At 48.2% G+C, this 17,426-nt stretch overlaps 2 protein-coding genes across 5 annotated transcripts; one reads left to right on the top strand and one right to left on the bottom strand.

The window, feature by feature from the left end:
- Positions 1-1,743: 1,743 nt before the first annotated feature.
- TOMM22 (translocase of outer mitochondrial membrane 22) lies at positions 1,744-3,798 on the top strand. Of its 2 annotated transcripts, XM_032647257.1 has the most exons (5): positions 1,744-1,908; positions 2,161-2,279; positions 2,503-2,640; positions 2,721-2,838; positions 3,073-3,798. In XM_032647257.1, the coding sequence occupies exons 1-5, from the start codon at positions 1,780-1,782 to the stop codon at positions 3,145-3,147; spliced, it is 579 nt and encodes a 192-aa protein (XP_032503148.1). In that variant the 5' UTR covers positions 1,744-1,779; the 3' UTR covers positions 3,148-3,798. The 2 variants fall into 2 exon arrangements, with proteins under 2 accessions (XP_032503148.1, XP_032503149.1); XM_032647258.1 differs by lacking the exon at positions 2,503-2,640 and having other exon boundaries at positions 1,748-1,908.
- A 1,343-nt stretch (positions 3,799-5,141) lies between these two features.
- On the bottom strand, positions 5,142-17,411 carry JOSD1 (Josephin domain containing 1). Of its 3 annotated transcripts, none has more exons than XM_032646136.1 (5): positions 16,988-17,411; positions 15,838-16,657; positions 8,214-8,342; positions 7,891-8,085; positions 5,142-7,252 (listed from the first exon to the last, which is right to left on the bottom strand). In XM_032646136.1, the coding sequence occupies exons 2-5, from the start codon at positions 16,020-16,022 to the stop codon at positions 7,153-7,155; spliced, it is 609 nt and encodes a 202-aa protein (XP_032502027.1). In that variant the 5' UTR covers positions 16,023-16,657; positions 16,988-17,411; the 3' UTR covers positions 5,142-7,152. The 3 variants fall into 3 exon arrangements, with proteins under 3 accessions (XP_032502027.1, XP_032502028.1, XP_032502029.1); XM_032646137.1 differs by having other exon boundaries at positions 17,061-17,353; XM_032646138.1 differs by having other exon boundaries at positions 17,004-17,141.
- Between the last annotated feature and the right edge of the window lie 15 nt (positions 17,412-17,426).

Here is a 17,426-nt window from a genome sequence, read left to right as displayed (position 1 = left end):
GTCTTCCTTATTTTCCACTGTGTGCAGACTTTCTTCTGATTGGTTGGTGGTGAGGTAACAGGGCGGTGCTGCAGGAATCTTGCTCTCAGCCTGAGTTTACCATCCTCCACCTGCGTGGGGACCTTAGTTCCTGCAGAAGAACCCAAAGGTTATGTATATCTCTTGAGGAACCAGGATTGCTGCACTGTTTCTTGATGGCTCCTCCTTTGTTTCTGCTTTCCCTCCCTTCCCTGATTAGCAACTGTTTGAACCTGCCCTTTGGAACTCAGGGAAGGTCAGGGAAGCTGAAAGAAGCCGATTTCCTACAAACGAGAAACACGGACAGGGAAAGGATTTGTACCCGGGAGGGACCCACAGGATCCTGCTTGGTTTCAAGCCTACTTTAAAAAAAAAATTTTAATACATGCAAAAAGTATAATTCATAAATGTACAGCCTGACGAATTATCCAAAATGGGCATACCCATGTAAACACCACACACGTCAAGAAATAGAACTTTACCAGCACCCCAGAAACTCTCCTGCCTTCCCAAATATTACCTCCTCTTCCTCCTCAAAGGGAATCACTACCTTTCTCACCATAGATTGGTTTTGCCTGCCTTTTAACTTTACCTAATGGAATCAGACAGTAGGTACCCTTTTGTGACATGAAGACTTTTTTTAGTTAGAGCTGCCCTGTCCAAAGATAAAGAGGACTGAGGACTCTATCTGGAGAAAGTGCAAACCCCACCCCGCCTCCCCGGAATATGTAAACACGGGACAAGTCTCTCAAGTATCAGATAAGGATCAGGACTGTCCAATGCTGAGATTCTTTGGTTCCATGGTCAGTTGTCTAAAGAGGTATATCAAACTACCCTTGTATTGATAACTTGTGGGACACATTATAAAAAGGAGCATTTTCATCCATCGTATGAAAATATGGATAATACCTAACGCTGGGGAGGGTGTGGAGAAAAGGACACTTCCATTTGCTATTGTGAAAGTATGTGATATAATAATTCCGAGGGCAATTAGCTAATACCTACCAAAATTTTAAATGTTCATACGTTTTGGCCAGCAAACCCACATCTTGAAATCCATCCTCCAGAAATACTTGCAGCAACCCTGTACCGTGCCTCAATCTCCTCATTTCTAAAATGGGGACAATAGGGACTTCCCTGGTAGTCCAGTGGTTAAGACTTGAGGCTCCCAATGCAGTGGGCACTGGTTCCATCCCTGGTTGGGGAACTAAGTTCCTGCATGCGGCGTGACCCGGCCAAAAAAAATGGGGATAGTAGCACCTCAGTGGGTTGATGCAAAGATTAAATGAGCGCCCCTCCCAACCCCGCCCTTCGCACGCACAAACAGTGCCTGGTACACTCTCGCCTTTGTTTTAGTACATTGGGACTGTTTACTTGACATTTTCCCAGAAGACCAATACATCTCCAAATCTCTAATTTGCTCCTACCAAACAGAGCCCTCAGGGAAATGAAACTGGATTCGTGTTTGTCTATGTGCGATCTCTGGGAGGCTTGTTAAAATGCAGATTTTCGGGCTCACCCTAAGCCCACAGAACAGAATTAACCGCTGACGCACCCCGATTCAGGGCTTTAATAAGTTTCCCACGTGTCTCACGTTCTCCGACCTCCCGGCCGCCCTTTGCTGAAGGCCGGTGAAGCCCGCCTACCAGAGGGCGGCGCTCTTCCCCAGCTCTCCAGCCTCCGGCTCCCGGAAGGGCGGCTCTGTCCGCCGTCGGCGCCGCACTCGCCTCTTCTCTTCCGCTTCCGGCGTTCCCCACAGCCATGGCTGCCGCCGCCGCCGCTGCCGCTGCCGCCGCGGGCCCTGGGGCGCCGCTGTCCCCGGAAGAATTGCTTCCGAAAGGCGATGCCGAGAAGCCTGAGGAGGAGCTGGAGGAGGAAGACGACGAGGAGGTACTGGGCACTGCGGGGCGGAGCGGGGCTGGGAGGGTGCGGGCGGGGAGCGGGGGTGAGGGCTCCGCGTGCTGCAGGAGCGGGACGAAGGCGCGTCGCGGAGCCTGGAGAGGTCCGAGCAGAGGCGTCTCCGGGAGGCGGGGTGAGGCTCCGCTGGGGCCGGGGTGCCCTAGCTCCAGGAGACCGGCATGTCCCGGCGTCGGGGGGTGGTTACCGCTGCTTCGGCCCATATCCGCGCCTCCTCCACCACAGTTAGATGAGACTCTGTCGGAGAGACTGTGGGGTCTGACGGAGATGTTCCCCGAGAGAGTCCGGTCCGCGGCTGGAGCCACTTTTGATCTCTCCCTCTTCGTGGCTCAAAAAATGTACAGGTAAGGGACGAGGGCAAAGACGTTGGGGTGTGCCTGGGGTGACTGAGGTGCCCTGAATGAACACGGGCTTTGGGAGCCGCAGACCTGGGTTGGAGGCCAGCCCGCCCGCTAGATCACTGAGTGACCTTGGACTGGTGCTACTTTAACCTTTCTTGGTCTCTATTTCCTCGTCTGTAAAGTGAGGGTCACCTCAGATCATGTGATATAATTCATGTATAAGCAGCACTGTGAGAACTCAGGAGGACGTTCAGACTGCTCTCACTAGACGTACAGGCCCTAGAGCTGCTCCTCCGGCTTCCGGTAGGAGCACCGTGCAGGAGCTGGGTAGGACACGCCTGCCAAGAACACCGGAAGGCGCGGGGTGAGCGATCTGGTTACTGGCGAGTCCTTGGTGAAGCTGTGTGTTTTTGTCTTGCCGTCGTGCTCATGTTCCCTCCGCAGGTTTTCCAGGGCAGCGCTGTGGATCGGAACCACTTCCTTCATGATCCTGGTTCTTCCGGTCGTCTTTGAGACTGAGAAGTTGCAGATGGAGCAACAGCAGCAGCTGCAACAGCGGCAGGTGAGCCCAGACCCTGCTTGTTGCCAGTAGCGGAGACAGAAGTTGTTTATTCCTCCGGCACCTGGGTAGGGCGGTTAGTGTGCCGGAAGGGATTGGGATCCGGCCCACCCTCCTTGAGGTGCCTGACGGTGCCCTCAGCACTGTTTTCATAGACCTTGTCTGCCCGGACGGGTATGATGGAAATGAGAGCCCTAGGTCTGGACGATGCCTTACACCCCTCCTTTTCTTTTCCAGATACTTCTAGGGCCTAATACAGGGCTGTCAGGAGGAATGCCCGGGGCTCTACCTTCACTTCCTGGAAAGATCTAGATTGTTACTGCTGTGTTTGGCCTGTCTTGGTGGGAGAAGTTTGAAAATTCAATAGTGTTTGAACTGCTGATTATTGGATTTTTTTTTTTTTTGAACTTTGGCACGTTGATTTATCTAAACCTGGTGGGGAGAATTCTCCCCACATTGTCTCACGGAGAGACTCCTCACTTGCAACTGTGCCCTCCATGCTCTCCTGACATTTCTTCTGTCCTCACTCTGATACCAGAGTGCAGCAATGCAGATGGTTACTCCAGCTCCGGCCATCCCACCCCTTTCACTAAATTACTTCTGACGGAAGATCTCCTCGCTATCCCGTTGTGGGGTAGGAACTGATGCCATCGGGAAGGATGTGCCCCTGACCATGGACGACTGTTCGGTTTTTAAGAATGGGGATGTTGGGGAGGGACGTGCACATGAGATAGAATGCATTACAGCTGTGCTGTGAATTTCTGTGTGTGTTGGAAAGGATGGAGAGAGGGCTGGCAACAGCTTCAACCACAACGTGGGGACTGTGGAGGACAGAGCAGGAGCTCATTTCCTCTGTATATTTCGGCTGTTAGACGTGTGTGTGTCTAAAAGAGCAAAAGAAGTCAGTGCTCACTTTTTCTATTTAAATATTAAAAAATGATCCCAACCAAAAATGTCTTCCAAGTGCTCGTCATACGTACCTTGAAATTATTTAGACCATTTTAGAAGGGCAAAGAAAACAGCCCCTCACAGTTTCTCTCACCTGAGCCAGCACCACCGTTTAATACTGACTGATCCCCTAGGCCCAAGTCAGTTAAATTCCTAGAGGTAAAAAAAAATTCATCTTTGACCAAGAACCTCTCTGAGTTCAAGCAATCGGTTTCAGATCCACCAGCAAAGGATTGGGTCCATGTACTTGCACAGTCTACAGTGACATTATACAGTTATAAAGGGGGAATTCCCTGGTGGTCCAGTAGTTAGGACTGTGCTTCCACTGCAGGCAACACGGGTTCGATCCCTGTTTGGGGAACTAAGATCCCACATGCTGTGAAGCTCGGCCAAAGGAAAAAAAAAAGAAAAAACAATAATTATAAAGAACTTGCAAAGAATGACACAGTATTGCTATCTAGTCTGGGGTAGGAAGGTTGCAAATAGAACATCTTGGGTTTGTTCTTTTTGAAAATACAGTTGACCCTTGAACAACACGGGGTTAGGGGAACTGACCCTCCTTGCAGTCAAAAGCCTATGCATTTCTTTAAAAAATCATTGGCCCTCTGTGTGTCTGCTGTCCAACCAATCACATTCACGTGGCACTGTAGTATTTCTTGAAAAAAGTTCACGTGTAAGTGGACCCCCAGAGTTCAGACCTGTGCTGGTTGAGGATCAATTGTAATTGCTGATGAGCTATTGACAGTGAATCCAACGGTAGCCCTATCTTTGGACTTTGTGGTTTTTCCATTTCACACACATTTTTATTGGCATTGTGCTAGTAACAATACTAAGTCCTTTATGTGGGTTGCTGGAACTATACTACACAATTTAGGAGGTGGTAGTATTCTCATTTTACAGAAGAGGAAAACAGTCGCAGAAAGGCTAAGTGATCTGTTCCAGGCTGAACAGAAAACGCCTGATCTGAATTCCAATCTAGTCAGTCTGGCCTGGAATCCTGCTACGTACTTGGTGCCGGGCCTCCCAGGTCCCCTGTGTAAATACGTAATCGTCCACCTGTTAACCAGGGAAGAACAGTCGCTTGTCAGTAAAGAAAACTTGTACTTAAGATTAGGGTTAGGGTTCTTCATGTTGTGGAGCCTAGGTTTTACAAATTAAGTCGAAAAGTGTCTCGGGCTTTTTCTGAATCAAGTCCTACTCGGTGAGTATCTTGTCTGGATTTTTGAAGTGAGAGGTCTGGCCAAAGCACAGTATGTCTCCACAAGATGACTTCCGGTGGTAGCGAATTCCTTCCAAAGCAGCGTCATACTAAACTTCACTCTTAAATGTACACAATTATAGAATTCAGACAGATGAAATTTATGTATGGAGTTTTCCATTTTTAATATTTGGTTAAACAAAATACATCTTTTGTAAACAAACCCAGCACAAGGCCAACAAAAAGGAATAAAAGCCAGAAAAACAAAAAGCCTAGGGTTGCCCCTTACTGGGCATCAGGGTCAGGCCTGCCCCCTTTCTTAAAGGAAGTGGGGCTTTTTGCCCTTGGGCATCAGCATAGGTCCCTGTTCCTAAGCACCAGAATTGGATATGAACAGAGAAACCAGCCCTGAAATGTTTTAAGCGTCTTTGCATATATCCCACTGGCTCATGGACTCCAAGTGCATGGGGACTCCTTTGAAGTGCCATTTGCACAGGCCCAAGCAGATTGGTGGCGAGGAGTTTCCGTCTCCTCCCAGGAAATGGCTTACATCACTGACAGTGCCGATGGACCCAAGGTCCTGCTTGTGACAATGAGCAAGGTTGGCTGGAACTTCTGGCTGGTGGTGGTTGGAATGTCATTGTGCGGGGGCGGAGAGCTCCCTGTGGTGCCAAGCAGGTCTGCTGTGGAAAATGGTGCAGAAGACAATGCGGCCACTTGCTGAGAGGGTGTAATGCAGTTGCCGCTTGGTGGCCTCTGTTACTCAGCAGAAAAAATGGCCTTGTTGGATTGAAGATACATGTGCAGAAAAAGTGCTGGTGTAAACATGCACTCCAGTCACAGTGGGGAGAAAGCCTCAGCTCCATCCCGTTAAGCTTGCTCAGGCTGGACATGCAAACCCCAGGCTGGCTCTGCTATTGGAGAGGTCTGGCCAGTGGGGCAGCTCTCAGACCTGCCGAAACCACTGACCTGTGAGGGCTGGACAGGCCATCCTTGCCTGCCCGCCTGCCCTGAGACAACCACAGCCACTGTGGTGACAGGCGGTGTAGTACGACCCTTACTTCTCCTTTTGTTTTCCCAAGTTACGGGGAGAAAAGTGGCCTACAACTATTTAAAGAGGTAGGGGGCAGGTCCATTCTCAGTTGATCTGTAAAGGAAGCTACAGAGAGATGACAAAGCGTAACGCACATACCCACCCAATGTGAGGGCTCTGCTTCTTGTCACTACAGTGACTCCAAGCCTAGGACTTCTACCCATTCTAGCTGCTCCAAGTCTCTGAAGGCTTATCTTCCCAACACTTTCCTTGCCCAACTCTGTCTCAAACTAGTAGAATTTGATGTCAAAGGCAGTCTTATTTTTTTCCTGATTTTTGCCAGGGTGGGTCAGCTGGGAAAACTGCCCTTTTGCCTATCTTGTGCCTCAAAGCCTCCTAAACCAGTGCAATGCAGTGAAGTGGGAGGGATGATGCTGGAGTGAGGCGGACAGGCTGTCCATGCCTGCCCCAGCCTGGTTCTGGCCACATCCTCTTAGGTATCTAGCTCATCCTGTCACACCAGAATATCGCAGGATTCAACCACCCGGCATGGAATATTAGAGAACTTTTCATTATAAAACTCCAAGGATGGCCATAAACCACTCTTAAAAATGGGGTAAGGGCGGCATTAAGGGTTGGAGACAGCATGCTGTACTGCTGCTGCAGTTTTGGAGATGGTTTCCTGAGAGGCCTTTTTGCTCTAAGTCCTTCAAACCTGTCAGCATGGGCTTTGCCTGTACTGTGTCTTCAGACCCACTGGTTGCCAGGAAAGGGGAAGTGAAGGCAGCATCTCCAGGTGAGTCAGAGCAGCAGTGAGCTCCAGCAGAGCCTCTGGCAAGTCCTCAGAGAAACGGGGAAATAAGCTAAGACCCACCTTTCTTTCTCCTCTCTTAAATAAAACAAAAGTCTTCCATAGCTTGCCTTAAGCACACAGAGCTCCTACTTTCCTTTCCCAGAACAAGTAACGCTGGTTGGTTCTGTAACAGTCTACATGTCTGTCCTATTGCACTGTCAAATCTGAGGGGAAAAACCCGATGAGATGTTTGGGGACGTGGCAAGGGCAGACCCACTGTAGAGGCCACAGCACATCACAGAGGATTTCGGGGGTTGAGGTGAGGGAAGGCTGGGTAGAACTGTGTTACACATCAGCCCTCCAACTCTGATGGGCCTCCACCTCTTCTGGTACCACCAGCAGGAGTTCACAGTTCTTTCCTCGCAAATGATGTTTTAAAAATTTCCTACAGGAAAAAAGGGTAGATGAAAGAGAAAATGAAAATGCTAGTAAAATTGCAAACTCCAGTCTTGGGGCCACATGTTCGCCAGACAGGACCCTTGTTATTTATACCCTTGGCTGCCCTAAACACACTCTAGTAGTGATCTGTTCTTGGAGGAGTCCACATTTGGTTACCCCTCAATCTGTCCAGTTAAATTTCCGCTCATCCTCATATGTTACTGCCAACAGTAGCCAGTTCTGTGAGGAACAGAGCCCAAAGTACTCTAAAGGACTTATAATTGTAAAAAATTAAATAAAATAAAATAAGGAGGAGGAGGAGTTTCTTCTTTGGTTCCAGGGAAATTTAGCCCCCTCTGGCCCAAATGTTTGCCTTCCTTTCATTGAACTGGCAGCTATACTGTCAAGTTGGGAGAATGTTACAATGCCAGTCCCGCCAGACTAGGAAGCCAGCATCCCAGGTAATGGGACTTCTCTACTAATGGGATTTAACGTCTTCATGGGCCATCAGAGATTCAGGTCTTTTTAAAGTCTGAAACCCTATGATTCTAAGTGACAATAAGGAGAGGACCCAAGGAACTAGGAATTTCATTTCCTTTGTCCAAAGATAAGCTTAACTTGCCACTACATCAGCCACACAGGTACCTGAGCTCGCCCTCGCCTCCAATCCATTCGGGCATCTTCAGTTTGGAGTCGAGGTTGTAGTAGGCACCTCCCACCTCTCGAACACAGATCCAGTGCTGCCTTTTGAGTGGCAACTTCAGTGGACCCCAACACAGGCTGGAGGGCAGATTCATGATGAAGCCCATAACGTTAGTGAGAGCAATGGCGCCGACATCCCTGCAGAACAGAAACGGTGTCGGGCTCTGCAGCAGCCAACTCCCCCAGATTCCCCGGCTGTAACACCACCACTGGCCACCTCCCCGGCTGAATGCCAGTTCTCATCAAGTCAAGCCTGGTTCAATTACCTGCGCTTGTCCCACCAAACAGCTTCATAGCCTTTGGTTTGAAGTGCTGCCATAATGACGTTCACATCGTAGTTCCCATTTCCCAGCATGCTCTTCTTGTGGGGGGTCACCATGGTGTTTGGAGACAACCTGCAAATGTGAAAGGAGGAAAGCTGAGACTTGCTGGTCAACCTAACCCCCCCTGGCCCTGCACTGGCAGGGACAAAAGAGCACTTTACACCACTGCCCCTGGAAGCTTGTTTCCTCCCATTCAAGTAAACGTAACGAGTTTTTACCAAAGTATTTTGAAGTCTGGGCTCCTGCTTCCCTAGGGATTACCTTTCCTTTTATGAAAAACAATAATTCAGTAGCAGTGGGGCCTATCTGCCTGCCATTTAGAAAGTGTGTCTCCAGTGAATTCAATGGATACAGAGAATGTTCCACGAAGAAGTCTCATCTATGAAATCCCCAGTCTTCCCATTTCTGCAGTCTTCTTCCTTGCTGATCTTCCTGCCTTGATACAGCCTTTTTTTTAAACATTAAAAATAGTATTTGATAGTTTGATTGCATGGGTAGTATTTCTTACTCTTACTTCTTACACTTTAAATGCTTTCTGTTTAAGGCTCGCATACTTGGTAATCATCAATCATTAAATACTCAAAGGCCTACAGGGGCTCAGACAGGTAACATAAATGTATGAACTGGGGCCACATAAGGCAATATAAAGTAGTAAGGCCCATATTAAACTGAAATTCATGAACCACCTAAAGGTATTCTGAATATACACGTGTGTAAAATACCTGAATTTAAAAAAAACACACAAACACAAATTGGAAAAAAATTTTGTACCAGATAAACAAAACTCAACTGCAGTGTGGTTTGCTCACTGGCTTTAAGCCACCTTTGCCCAGGCCTCTTTAGCCACTCCTCCATCTCATGACAAGGTCAGTTCTGAAGGCATTCCCAATGCTATTAATTTGATTTCATAGGCGGCGCAGGCCAGCACCTGAGGAAAGGCCATCTTGAAGGAAGGGGCAGCATGCCTTTCACCTCTGTGTGAAGGGGAGGAAGGGAAATGACGTGAGTTCCTCAGGAATAAAAGTGGAGAGCGGATGTCTAGGAGGTTGCTAAATGCCATCTCCAGGAGAGAATCAGATCTTTAGGTCAACTCTAAAAACTTAAGAAATCTTATACTCTATATACAGCAACCATACTGATATTTTTCCAACATAAAACATACTCCTGCCACTACTTAAACCCTCCAAGGCTCCCAAAGCACTTAAATACCATCTAAACTACTTCCTCTGGCCTGCAAGGCCCTTAGGATTCTGCTGACCTCATCCCTACCTCTTAGCACAAACACCTTCTCTCTGCAGTCTGAACACACAAAGCTCCTTCTCACTGGAAGGCCTTTGCACTCACTGTTCCCGCGGTCTGGAATCCTCTTCCCCTAGATCTCCACTTGCTCTGCTCCTCATTTTTTGGGTCTCAAGTGTTATTGCCCTAGAGGCCTTTTCTGACCACCCAACCTTACGTTTCTCCCAGTCATTTCCTCTTACATCCACCTGCTTTAATTTAATTATAGCTCGTGTTACTACTGGACATGTTTTCTGACTTGCGTGTTTTTCCACACTAGAAAGACAGCAGGGGCCTTCTCTACCCATCACCAGACCTCAAAGAATACCTGGCACGTGATAGGTGCTCGAGGGACATTTGTTGAAACGTTTTCCATGTTTATTTTGTTTTCCCTCTCTCTTGCCCTGTAAATATTAGCAGACCCTTAAAATAATAAGGGCTTATATGCTAGCCTCCAGAGTTAGCAAAGAAGGGGATCTGAGGACACTAAACTCCACTCTGCAACCAAACTTTGTTTTACCTGTGACAATAAATACCATTTAGTGAAAACTTCTCTGCCATGCCTGATGATAGATGCTTTCATATATGTATCTCATTTAATCCTCACAATAAACCCATAAGAAGCTATGAATTATTACCATTTTATGGGTTTAGAAACTGAAGTTTGGTGATTTAAAATGACTAGCCCGTGATCACTTCCCTTATAGATGACAGAACTAGGATTCAAACTCGGATTTGTTTGAATCCAAAGTTCTGCTTGCTGTCTTACGGCAAGGACTCATGAATCAGAGTGGCTGGTGGCGGTGGGCTGATAAGAGGAAAGGCCACCTGAGTCCCTTGGCCTGGGCCTAAAATGTAGCTTAACAGGACAAAGGCTCTCAGTGGGTTCTTGGGCACTTGGATTAAATGAGAAAGCATATGAAAGTCTATCTCAAGACATATCAAGTTACTCTCCCTTCACCAACTTTTCAGTAGCTTCTCAATACCTTCAGAGAAGTCTCCAGCCAGTAGACGCACGAAGGTTCCAGCAAAGAAACTGCTGAGTCCTCCACCTCTTTCACCATCTAACTCCCTACCAAGCTCAAACCTTAGTGCTGCGTTTCCCTGCAATGCGCTCCTCAGAGGATCACGGAGGCATTTAATACAATAGCTGAATGAATCAAGTAAACAGGTTTCCTACAGGTTTTCTTGAAGCCCCTAATATGCTAATATTTACCTTGAGTCTCGGGGAGAGGGTGTACAAAAGGTTGCAGCTCCCCAACAGGTTTGACCACACATTTTTTTTTGAGGTGTACCTTCTAGGGCTAGTGTTCCAAGTGTCTCTTCTCCTTGTCCTACATCAATCTCAGATTCAAATCCTTGCCTGTCTATTCCTACTCTCTCTCCCCTAACTGGAGGCGCCTCACCTCACACCTGGATTTAAAAAATTTTTTTTTAATCTTTTGGCTGCACCATGCAACATGTGGGATCTTAGTTCCCCGACCAGGCATCGAGCCCTCGTCCCCTGTACTGGAAGCGTCTTAACCACTGGACCACCAGAGAAGTCCCACACCTGGACTTTTGGACACAGGTTCCTAAATTGACCTCCTTGCTTCCAAATGCTCCTTCCACCTATTCAGCCTTTATGTTCCTGCCACCTTCACCAAGGTATCATTTCACTCACTTACATAAGAACTGTCAGTGGAGCCAGTTGCCTGGTTGGCCAACTCCAACCCTCCCAGCCCCACTTGACCTGCTGTTTCCCTTTAATTGGGCTTAGTGTACTTCAGGCACCATGACCATGTGGCCTCTCTTCTTTTATCCTAGTTCCTGTTTCAAGCTAAATCCTAAAGCTTCTTCAAGCTCAACCTAACATCCTACCTCTTCCATGGAATCCTTCCTGGCTCCAGGGCAGTAGAAAAAGGAGGGAGATCAGGAGGACCACACACATCTGAGTTCACATCCAAGCAGAATCAGTATCAATTCTGAGATTTAGTCTCCATGCCTGTTAGCTTCTCTGTAAAAATGGGAATGATTCCTATCTTATAGGACCACTGAAGAATTCCTTTATTTTGTACATGTCCAACAAAATAGTAAATTCCCGAAGCAAAGGGGATGACTCATCTCCTCTGTATCTCTCACAGCTGGGCACTGGCAACTGCATAACCACGTGTCTGTCAAACCAATCAATATAGGAAATGCTAAGAATGGTTTCCATCTCACTCCTAGAAGAGTGGCCATTTGAGTAAGTGGGATCCATCCAGTGTGCCCATTACACCAGTGCTTGTTTTTACTTTGACAATAATCAAGTGCCCACTGTGTTAGCTATTTTTATGAGATTTATCACTTAATCCTTCCAACAATCTTGAGATAGAAATTAACCCCATAGTGTAAGTAAGGAAGCTGAGGTACAAAGAGGTTATGGTGACTTGTACAGTTATATACAGCTAGTGAGTGGCAGAGCTAGGATTCCACCTCTAAACCTAAAGCTACAATGAACAGTCTTCTGGATATTTCAACACACTGATCCCACTGAATTCCATGGGAATTCTACTCTGTCCCAGTGGAATGTTTTCTTGAGACTCCTCGGCAAACTCCTATTCAGGACTGTCTTAATTATTTCCACGGAAATTCTGGACTGTACGCTAGCCTCTGATTTTTGTCACCATAGGCAGAGGTTAGAGCCATAAGATTTGAAGTGATCTACAACTGAGATGGGTTCTAGTCCAGGTCTCTCCACTGATGTCTGTGCCCTCAGTTAAGTCTCTGGTCCTCTCTTATAGTTACCACTGTGTCTGGCTAAGGTGATGTTTCAGGTTTGAATGAAAAGGAGATGTGGAAACATGTCATCAAGATTCCTTTTTTCCCTTAATTTTTTCCTTTTTATAAGTTCTGAGGTGTGACCTTAGAAAATATGGCTCAGAACTTCCTAATGTGTTTTTAAATTATTAAATACATAAAGCACAGCTTAAATACATAAAGCACAGATCACAGCGCCAGGCACACAAAAGTACTCTGTAGGTGCTGGCGATGATGAGGAGGAGGAGGAGGCGTCTGCCCGGCCCTTGGATGAGAAAATTTAAATCTCTAGAGGTTAACGCTCACCAACACCTTTCCTCCATTTACAACCGCCATACCTTTAAAGGTGGCGCCTTCCTTTAAATGTGTGCTCAGGGACTTTTTAACGGGGAGGCAGGAGGGCTTCTCTGTGGTAGAGGATGTTCACCGGTATCTATAATCTCTTAGAGTCTGACCTTTTCTCCAATTGCAGTTGTTCATCCTTTTCAAATCGATGATCTCTTTGTGACCACTATCTTCAAATCCTGGATTGAGCCTGTCACACCTGACTCCTCTCTTGCCTGTTCCTGCGCTGCTCCGAGTCATTAGCTTAGTCCTGTCTAAAGTCCTATTCATTTCTATTCCAACCATGAGTCATCTCATACCCACAACTGCATTGAAACTCCACCCTGCTTTTGTATTCTGTCTGGCTAAAATTCAACTGCTAGAATGAACTTCCTCTCAACAAACGGCATTAATCAAAAATTGTGTCCCATCTCTACCATGCCTCAGCCACATCTTCAAAACAGCATAGAACTTAAGATCTGGGAATTAAAAATTATCTAGTTAACGTTACTGCCAACGTTACTCTTCTTTTCTGTTAACATCCAAATAGATTATCTTTCTCCCTTTAGATTGCTCTGAATTCCATGGTTCTAAATTCACTTCAGTCTTTTCTCAAGGCCGGGTCAATGGATGGTTCTAAGACGTACTTCTCAGCAGCTAAGTCTTGTTCAGCTTGTTTTCTCTACCGTGTGTAGTGGTGCCTGGCATACTGAAGGCAGCTAGTAAATGTTTCTCGTTTAAAAAATTCTATCTCCTCTCCCTCACCTCTCCTCCCTTTGTTCTTTCCTCTCCTCCCTTTCACACTTGTTTCTATTTATCCACACCGAATCTTCCCATATTAAATACTCCATACAGAATTCCACCTCTGGAGTGGTGGGGTACATATATTCTCACATGTACTGGTCTGCTGTTACTCTGAGGTGGGTCTTGTGCTGACAGGTACCTGGGGAAATGTAGTACAACTTCCTAAAGCTTCAACAGCCAGGAACAGAACTTTGGTTCCATGTGAGTGTTTAGCAAATACTTAGCATTCTTTCATTCAGGGAAAACATAGCTGAAAAAGTCCTGCTATTATCCACAAACAGCTTATAGTCCACATCTTCAAACCCAGGCCCAACTTCCTAGCAGGGTGAACAGCTACTGATGATGTAATTGCTCTGAGACGCCTTCCCAATACTCAGGAAGTAGCAGAGCAGATAGGAAAGCAGGCCCTCCATTCACAAAGCTTGGGACCAAATCCTGCAACTAATAGCTCTGTGAACTCTGTTCCCTCATCTGGAAAGATGAAAAATAACAGGATCTACCTTTCTTTTTTTTTGGCCGCACAGCATGTGGGATGTTATCTCCCTGACCAGGGATCCAACCGGTGCCCACTGCACTGGAAATGCGGAGTCTTAACCACTGGACCGCCAAGGAAGTCCCAGGATCTACCCTTAAGATTGGTGTCAGGAGTGAGTGAACACAGGAACGCACTCAGAACAGTGCTTTGCACAGAGTGAGTGTTCATCTGTGTTAGTGATCACCATCATGTCAGGTCCAGGCCAAATTCAGAGAAGTGGAAAACTTCTGAATGGACACACCGAATCTTGGAATTGACATTGACTAGTGAGTGAAACTGGGCAAATTGCTTAAATGGAAACCTAGTTTCCTAGGATCACTGCTGATAAAGTTGTTGCAGGGCTGTCACAGAGTACCAAGTACCAAGCAAGTTCAAGGACTCACTGTCAGTCTTTTTCTTCTCCCTAGACTTCGATTAGGAAATAATCTGAAAATATCCAATTAGGAGAAGAAGATATATTAATGGCTGCCAAAAGGAAGCAGTCTAATGGACTGGCCTCCTTTCTGCTTTCAGCTACATGACCTAGCAATCTGAGACAAGTTATCTCACCTCCCAGGGCCCTGTTTCCTGAGAAGAGTTCATTCTACTTGCCAGATGATGGCCATGATGCAAAGGACACATCTGCCCTGCTAAGGCATTACTATGGTTATTACTGACACTGGAAAATAATTACTCTCATTACAATTTTGTCAGCACACTGGGATTAACATTCTTTTAAGAGAGGGCCTACGGTTCTTTCAGGGTAAGTGGTCCATACCTATGCTTCATAAATCACCCCAAATAGGTTGTTCCCAGCTGTAATTCAGGCCCTCTGGGGCAATCATTTCATTTTTGAATGGAGTCAGAGAAGGGTCTTCTGGAACTGCCAATACACATTGCTTGAAGAATTCTTGGGCTTTCTCTGCACTGAGAATTGAGCGGGATAACTCTTTATAAGCTGGCGTAGTGAGACGGGCGCACTGTCAGAGTTGCTATGGACAGCACACGTGCTGAACCAGCCACTGCAGAACCATTTCTCATACCCTTTGAGAGAAGAATTTTAGAACATCAGAGCTGACAGAAGAAAGCTGAACTTCTATCAACCTGTCCGGTAGCGTTTGGAAAGTGGATAAGAAAGGCCCTCTAGAATGAAGTAGAAAGGGGAGGGGACCTAGAGTCAGCTTCAAATCACAGCTTTGCTACTTAGAAGCTATTTGGACAAATTACCTGACCTTTCTTTCGGTTTCTTTATCAGTAAAATAGAGACAGTAAATCTACTGTGAGGAGAGCTACACAAAACACCATGTGAAAAGCACCAACCCCAGCACACGGCCTCGTAGAAAAGCTGAGCGCTGTGTATATACCCTTCTTATGGAACCCACTACATTCCAACTCTGATGACAGGTGACTGAGTGTGTGCGTACCTTGTCCCCCTTCTAGACTAAACCCCTTGGGGGCAGGACTTGAGAGGCATTAACAGCATAGTGGTCAACAGTGCAGCAACAACAAACCTGGATTCAAGCCTGGCTTCATCTCTTGTTATGTTACCTTGGGCAAATTACTGAACTTCTCTGAGCCCCGTCTTTATCCATAAAATGGAAATGACAACACAGATTCCAATGGATTGTAGAAGGGATCACATGAGGTAACACCACTGAGGCTCTTAGCACTGTGCCCAGCCCACTGTTAAGTGCTCAGTAAATGGTCCTGATTATTCACTTTCCCATTCCTGTGTCCCTTATACCTGCTAACAGCATTTAGCTAACAATCCCTGTTGGTTCGAAGGTTTATGCAGCAGAGACACTGTCCCACGCGCAGAAATTCAAAAAGAGCACAAAAGGATAGAGACACCAAGAAGGAGTCCCCTACCTCTGGAAAATCTCTTGCAGCGTGTCCCGGGTGAAGGCATTGCTGTCCTGGAAGACGTTATTGAGGGCGTGCAGAGCACAAAGCTCCCTGCGCTGTTTCTCATGGTAGATTTGTAGGGGTGCAGCCTGGGGCAGCTCCAATGATTCGGATTTGGCCTTGTCTCCTTTCCATGGCACGCAACTCATGTTTTTCGTTTTAGGTTCCAGAGAGGGCTAAAAACACCCCACTCTTTCCTCCTGAGGAGGAATGTAAGCTTCTCAGTCTTTGCAGGGTTCCTGAGGTCTACCTTATTTTCTGATGTCCATGATTTATGCTTTGTCACGGGGAGAAAAGGTCGTAATCAAAAGGAAAAATAATCCCCTTCTTCTCAAAACAAAGATAACTTTTGGATTTAGTGTATTTTGCCACCACTGTCGAAGTGCATAAGTTTTAAAAAATCATATAAAATCTAAGACCTTGTTTTCCTTCTTCCACCCTCCTCTTCTACCCCTTCCAAAAACACACGATTTTCTTGCTGTATTTTCCTTTCTGCAAATGCCAACCAGGCCTCAAGGCAGGAGGACCGAACGGAGTCGGTCACATCGCTCCTTTTCTTCCATTTCTTTGGAACCACAACGCCACTGACTCAGGAGACAAGGCCTAGGTGGTGGATAAAACGCAGATTTCGAGCAGCTAGCGAGGGCCGGCCAGCGTGGGATAGCGGGTCCTGCTGGGGCGTCGGGGGAGGCTCTCCATCCTCTCGGGTGCGGTGGGACCCCGCGGGGCCGAGGCCGGCGCAGCTCCCTCGGAAAGCGCGGACTCTCGCCCTCTCGCCGCGGCCCTACGGGGAAGACAACTCCTGTCAGCTCCGGCGGTCGGGTGGGCCGCCGCAGAGGACCAGGCTGCCCAGGGAAGCTGCGCGGCGGGTCCGGCCCCAGCCCCAAGGAAGGTCCTGCACTGCGACGGGCAGGCCCGCGAGGGGTGGGGCCGGACAATTCGTCTCGCCCTCGGGGGCCCAGGCCCACCCAGCTCGCCGCCCCCACCCCAACCTCCCCGCCCGTCACGTGAGTGCAAGCCGAGGCGCCCTCCCGCCGCTCCCCTAACCCCGACCCCGCCCGGTCTCCCGCGCCGCCGGGACAGCGTGCGGACGCGCCGCCGGTCGCCCCCTCACCGCTGCAGGCTGCCACCTGGAGCTGCGAGCCGCCACCTGGGCCGCGCTCGGGCGGGCGAGCGAGCGCGCGCACCTGAGCCCGACGTCAGCGGCCCCAGCCCAGCGCGTGCTCCGAAAACGCCCTCCTTCGCCGTCCCAGCTCCCGCCCCGCCGCGGCGTCCGCTCTGACGTCACCCTGACGTCAGCGGCGCCGGCTGTGGGGTCGCGGCCGCCGTGCGTCTGTTGCGCGGGTGCACGCTGCGTTGGGCCCCCTGGCGGTGTGGGGTGGGTAGCCCGGCGGCGGCTGTAGCGGTGACTCGCCGCAGGTAGAAATAGTGCCCGGCTCCTCGGCTGGTGCCCGGATCCTCTGTTCTCTCCCTCCGGGGCTGGGCAGGCCGGGCGACCGGCGGGAGTCCCGCCCCGATGCCTGTCCCGCCCCTCTCATCACACGGGCGTCGGC

The sequence above is a fragment of the Phocoena sinus genome, chromosome 10 (assembly GCF_008692025.1).
Source record: "Phocoena sinus isolate mPhoSin1 chromosome 10, mPhoSin1.pri, whole genome shotgun sequence".
In the NCBI taxonomy this organism is placed as follows: Eukaryota; Metazoa; Chordata; class Mammalia; order Artiodactyla; family Phocoenidae; genus Phocoena; species Phocoena sinus.
Note: the sequence above shows the minus strand (reverse complement) of the source record. Positions and strands in the feature narration are given on the sequence as shown.